The sequence below is a fragment of the Gossypium hirsutum genome, chromosome A06, assembly GCF_007990345.1.
Source record: "Gossypium hirsutum isolate 1008001.06 chromosome A06, Gossypium_hirsutum_v2.1, whole genome shotgun sequence".
NCBI lineage: Eukaryota > Viridiplantae > Streptophyta > Magnoliopsida > Malvales > Malvaceae > Gossypium > Gossypium hirsutum.
In genome coordinates, this window is record NC_053429.1 from 118,454,125 (window position 1) to 118,460,636 (window position 6,512).

Genomic DNA, 6,512 nt, shown 5'->3' on the forward strand with positions numbered 1-6,512 from the left:
GATGCGAAAACCACCGATTCACTGCCTTCACCTACGCAGTCGTTCACAGAATCATCAATTACTCACTAATATCAGTTATTTTAATATTGCCTAAAACTCAAAATCTAGCATTAACAACTAAGTCTTAACTTACCAACCCGATTGAAGAACCTAAAAAGTAAAAGTAGCAATTGGTCAGCAAACTGACAGCAACAGAAGAAGGATAACGAAAATTTTAATGTGAAACAATGTAGGAGAGAAGAAAGAAAATAAAACGTCAAAGATATTTGAGGATTTTCGGAAGAAAGAGAAAAGAAAAATTTTAACAAAAAGAAATACTAGGATATTCCCCACAATCCCTTAATTCTCTCCACTACCCCACTACTGATAACTCCCTCAGAATTTTAACTCAACGGAACTCTATCAGATAATGGAACAAAAATAGTTTAACACCTTCACTAAAACCGGGATTCGAACACAAGACCTCCAACACACCAATACCCTTACCACTCGAACCAACAGGCTTATTCTGATATAAAATTACACGCAATTAAATATAAGCCCACTGACCAATGATAGGGTTTAATTCTAAAAATAACAAAATTTGCCAAGGGTAAGCCTTGAATTCAAGACCTTCCGTACACACCCAAAACACTTAACCACTGAAGCAGATATACAGTTGTGTCACATTTTCACAAAAGTAGAAAGGTAAAATTTAGGGCGTTACATAACATATGCATATATATAACAGAACAATCAGACATGCATAATAGTGCTTTACTTAGAGCAAACTATCAGAACATCATATCACAATATTTAGGGTTTGGTTAGCCCTTATTGACCCTACGATAGGCCCATAGTCGATCGGAGCGACCTGTGTGACCTTAGGGAAAATTTTAAAATTATGGGCCCACATACCCGTGTGGGCCTTGTAAGCACTAAATTTTTGTCCGACTAGAGTTTGTGTTTAATTTTCAAAATTTCAAAAAAAAAAAAATTTTAAAAAATAAAAATTGCATTTTGACACCTAAACTTTTCCTAAATTTCATTTTGACCCTTAAACTTTCTTTAAATTTCACTTAGACCCCTAAACTTTCATTAAATTTCATTTTAATCCTAAATTTTCTAAAAATTACATTTAGCCCCAGAAGTTTTGCTGCATTTGCGATTTGGTCCTTCAGACAAGTTACATGATTTGGGGCACCCACTTCCAGATTTTCAGGCCATAAACATGGGTGGCTGCTCCTTCCCCACTTGCTACCTGCAAAAAAGAAGCAAAACCAACTATAAAAAGGAGTTTAAACTCCAAAAATGAGGACACCCACGAAAAAAAATAAAAAAAAAACTTGCAAAAAGAGAGATTTTTCGAAGGAAAAAAGAAGAAAAGAGAAGAAAAGAGAAAGAGGAGAAGAAAAGAAAGAGTACCGGCGTCGGAGGAGGTAGCGGCGGCGCAAGCGGTGGTGGAGGCTAGACTTTGAAGAAGAAGAAGGAAGAAGAAGGAAGAAGAAAAGAGGAAGAAGAAAGAAAGAAAAAAAAAGAAATAATAAAAAATATTATAACAGTCGGGTCAACCCGACCCGACCCACCTACGACCCGATCCGACCCAGCAGCCCAAGAAAAAACAAAAAAAAGAAACAAGCCCAAAAAAAAATCAAAGCAAAAAAAAAGCAAAAAAAAGAAGGGAAAGAAGCAGCACAAAAAAAAAAGGGCAGGCCAACAATAGGCCCAATTCCAGCAGCCCAACAAGTAGCCAACAGGCCACCAGCCAGCAGGCCCGCGCAGGCCAGCCCAACAAGGCAGCCCAGCAGAAAAAAAAGGAAGAAAAAGAAGAAAAAAGAAAAAAGGAAAAAGGAAAAAGAAAAAAAGAAAAAAGAAGAAAAAGGGGGTTCAATTTTAGCAACCCGTTCGGCGAAGCTCGTGTTTTAGATTTTTCGGTAATTTTATTTATTTCTCTTTTAATTTAATGCTCGTATTTTTATGTTATTTCATTTTAATATTATTAGCATTTTATGCATTTTATATATTTTTATATTTTTGTATTTATATTTACAATTTAATTAAATTTTAATTTTACTTTATTTTAAATAATTTTAATAAATAAGGCAACGAATCGGTTTAGCATCGAGTCACCGAATTCATCGCTATGTTGGGTGAATATCGATGGCTTATGTTAAATTCGGGACCCGTTTTAAAAATAAAAAATGTTCAAAAATCCTCGTGTTTCAAAAAAATTTTCTCGTGTTTTAATACAACCCGATTAAATATTAAATTGAATTGGTTTGACACTAATTCGTCGATTTCATTGCCATGTTGGGGTGAATATCATCGATTCGTGTTAAATATGGTACGTTTTTCTAAAAAAAAATTCTTGTTTCAAATTTTCGAATCTTTAAAAATTACTCGTATTTTAGAAATTTTCGAATTTTCGCGTTTTCAAAAGTTTTCGTGTTTGAAAAAAATTTTCGCGTTTAAAAAATTTCTCGTATTTCAAAAATTGTCGTTTTTTATAAATCTTCGTGCTTTCAATAATCCTCGTGCTTTTAAAAATTCTCATGTTTCAAAAATCTTCGTGTTTTCAAAATTCTAGTGTTTCAAAAATTTTCTTGTTTTCAAAAAAAAAAATTTCGTGTTTAAAAAAAAAATATTTCCGTGTTTTAAAAATTTTCGTGTTTTAAAAATTCTCGTATTTAAATTTTTTTTTTAAAAAAAAATTTTGTTTCAAAAAAATGTCTTGTTTTAAAAATTCCCGTGTTTCAAAAAAAATGTCGTGTTTTAAGAAAATTTCGTTTTTTTCCAAAAATTTTCGTGTTTCTAAAATATTCGTGTTTACAAATTCTCGTGTTTTCAAAAATTCTCGTATTTTAAAAAAAAACTTTCGTTTTAAAAAAGAAATACTGCGCTTCAAAATTCTCGTGTTTTTTTTAAAAAAAAGGGTTCTCGTATTTCAATCGGATCACGACTAAATATTAAATGGAACTCGTATTTTTGAAAATTAAGACAACATGCGTTTAACGAGATACCAATTTTGGGCGTCGCGAGGGTGCTAATACCTTCCTCGCGCGTAACCGACTCCCGGACCCTAATTTTCTCTGGATTTTGACGTGGACCTAAAATTGTCTCTCTTTTTTTAGAAAAGTTAAAAAAATTCTTCTAAAAAAGGATTTTATTTGGTGTCCGATCACACCTAAAAAAGATTGGTGGCGACTCCTCTTTTGTAAATAAAATTTGAAACTTTAATTTTTCAATAATCATTTCAAATAGCGCCTATTGCCAAATTTTTAGGTCGCTACAGGCCTACACCCCCACTTTGCCTAGCCCGTGTGGCTCACACAACCACACTCATGCCACCACACGGTCGTGTTTTGTGCACGACCATGCCTTCGTCAAACACACGATCGTGTCTCACATACAGCAAACCACATGGCCAGGCACACGCCCGCGTAGTGTCGACAAAATTCTTTTTCGGCTTTCGTCGAAACTCAATTTTCTGCGTTTTGGGAACACACCTGATACGGTTTTGATACGAAATCACTCCCGGGCCAACCAGCACCTAAAATCGACACAACACGACTTCCAAAATCAATCTAAACTCACAGTTATGCCGAACTAATGGAACCAACAACGGTGAAACTCGAGTGTTCAACGCTTACCCCAATTTCCCGAACGACTTCGACTATGAATCCGAGAGAGGAGAGTCCCATTTTTTACGATTCGCCGCTGACAAAAATACAACTTCAATACCAACGGAAAATCAACAACGTTCAAAATGAATTTAAAGGAAAAACTCTCTAACTCGAGCAAAACATTCTATCTCCACTTACCAATGCAAAAGAACACCGAAAAGCTGAAATAATGAGATTGAACAATTAAATTGACAAAAAAATAGAAAAAAAGAAAAACCAATGTTAGAATTTCTTTGAGAGAAAGAAAGAGAGCTAAATTTTTGAAAAAAAAACAAAAGTAAAATTTGATAATCCCCAAAATCCCAACTCCCCGCTATCGTCTCAACCACTGCCCACTCACTTAGACTCCCAATCCCATCCAAACTCTCTTAGCTAACCGAGGCAAAAATTAATACCCACGCTCACATAAGGATTCAAACACAGGACCTCCAACACACTAACTCCTTACCACTCGAACCAACAGGTTCATTTTGACATGGGTTAACAGACAATTTTATGAAAACTCTTTCAACAAGGGTAAGGCTAGGATTAGAAAAATATCAAAATTTACCAAAAATGAGACTTAAACCCAAAACCTCACACACACACCCAGAACTCTTAACCATTAAAACAGATACACATTTTGTTACTTTTTACAAAACAGACCTAAAAACATTCAGGGCATTACAACTTCATTGAAATATAATGGAGATAAATCTAAATATTATACATGAACTTCGATCTAATGTGCAACTTGATACATAAATTATAATTTAGTGCAACACATAAAATTTTGAATGTGGTTCAAATTTAAATATAAAACTTTGATCTTGGTTCATTTGCATACATTTAAATAAACACACCAATTTATTTTATATTAGATAATATAACTATTTGTGTATGTAATATATAAACGTAAAATAATACTACGTCAATAATTATATTATTAATTTGTGAATATTAAATTAAATCAAAATTATATGTACAAAATTATACAAAATCAACATTATATATTAAACTAAAATTAATATGTAGGTTTGAGATTTAACCCAATATAACAAATATATATAACACATTAAATCAGGCATATTTTTTTAGTTTTTGGCAAGATATCATATAAAAAAAAACTGATGCATGAACTGGCTCACCTAATTTTTATTACCAATAAATACCTACAAATTTATTACCAAAAAAAAGTATTTTCAACAAAATAAAGATTTATTACCATAAAAAATAAATGCATACAAATTTAGTACCAAAGATAAATCGTATTTCCAAAAAGAAAACTTAAAATATGCTGAAAGCCCATGTACTATTTAATCATTTAGATTTAGATTTTTTATTTTTAGTTATTAAAATTTAATCACTTTACTTTTCAAATTAAAAAATGTAAGTCTAATTATTAACACTCTTAATATTCTTTTGTTAATTTTAGGGGAGATTAACATAAAATTTATATTCATTACAATATCATTTTTCTTACATGACAGTTGAATAAATATTTTTTTTTAATTTCAAAATGTTACATTAACAAATTTAATAGAAAATTTTTAATGTTACTAACCATTTGATCTAAAATTTGAAATTTGAAAAGTATAGAAATTAAATTATTGAAAATAAAAGTAGAATAACTGAATTTCAAATATACAAAAAGTATAAAGACTTGAGCATATTTTAACCAAAAATACTACAAACTGTTGGCCCAAAAATAAATTCATACAAAATGCAGTCATTGAAACCTTACAACACCATATCACAGTTGGTCTCCACCCTCCGATCATAATATTTAAATGGCTCCACTTTCATAATCCTTGTTTTGGGCTCCACCGTAATTTCAATAAACTTCAAGGGGCAATCCTCATAAATTAAAACTCGTGAATAGCAACTAAAAAAAAAAACTTCCCCACGTGCCATTCCAAAATTTATCTATAAATAATGGCATTCCAAAATCATCACATCTATAACCTACGACCAAAACCAACCAAGAATAAAAAAAGCAAACTCTCCTGATCCTCTCACTGTCCTTACTTTTCCTTCCCTTCATTTTCTCCGACGCCAGAAAAGACGCTCTCACCGGAGGATGGACGCCGATCAAGAACATCAAGGACCCACACGTGACTGAGATCGCGGAATTTGCCATCGATGAGTATAATAAGCAGTCAAAGGGGAATTTGAAGTTGGAGGAGGTGGTGAAAGGTAAGACTCAGGTGGTCTCCGGGATCAATTATACGCTGGTTCTACAAGTAAAGGACGAAACTGTTGATAACTCATATGAGGCTGTGGTTTGGGAAAAGGCATGGTTGAAATTCAGGAAGCTTACCTCCTTTACCCTCGTCAAGGGTTAGAATATTTATTATAATAACAATATAGATATTCATGCATGTTATCATTGTTCTTCTTCTATTCCTTAACTGAGTGGAGAATAAAATCTTGTTAATACACAGTTTGGGTTTTTAAAATTTGATATTAAGAATTTGCTTTTGCCCCCCCTTTTTTTTCTCATTTCTTGCATAGTGGATATTCTTATATTCATATTTAAAAAAATTAAAAATTAAAAAGGAAAAAGAAAATATTTATTTATCATAAAATAATGGTACATTTGGGAGTTGAGTTTGATGGCTGGTAGATGAGTCATGATATTGTTATACTTGTATCTTAAAGTCTAATCATGAGATATAATGTGGTGATTATTTACCTCATCTTTTAATTATATAGTTAGAGTTCAATTCCCACTTATAAAAATATATCATATTTGATGATTTAGTGCCTTCCGTTTATCATTTCAGTGAATTACAAATTTTACATTGTTATTATGTCCCTTCTTTTGTTTATTTTTTACATGCTTCCTTGCCTATGTTATTTGTCTTTTTC

At 32.1% G+C, this 6,512-nt stretch overlaps 1 protein-coding gene across 1 annotated transcript; it reads left to right on the forward strand.

The window, feature by feature from the left end:
- The first annotated feature begins 5,364 nt into the window (after window positions 1-5,364).
- Window positions 5,365-5,986, forward strand: LOC107963097 (cysteine proteinase inhibitor 5). Its single transcript, XM_016899685.1, has 2 exons — window positions 5,365-5,399; window positions 5,701-5,986. The coding sequence occupies exons 1-2, from the start codon at window positions 5,365-5,367 to the stop codon at window positions 5,984-5,986; spliced, it is 321 nt and encodes a 106-aa protein (XP_016755174.1).
- Window positions 5,987-6,512: the final 526 nt, after the last annotated feature.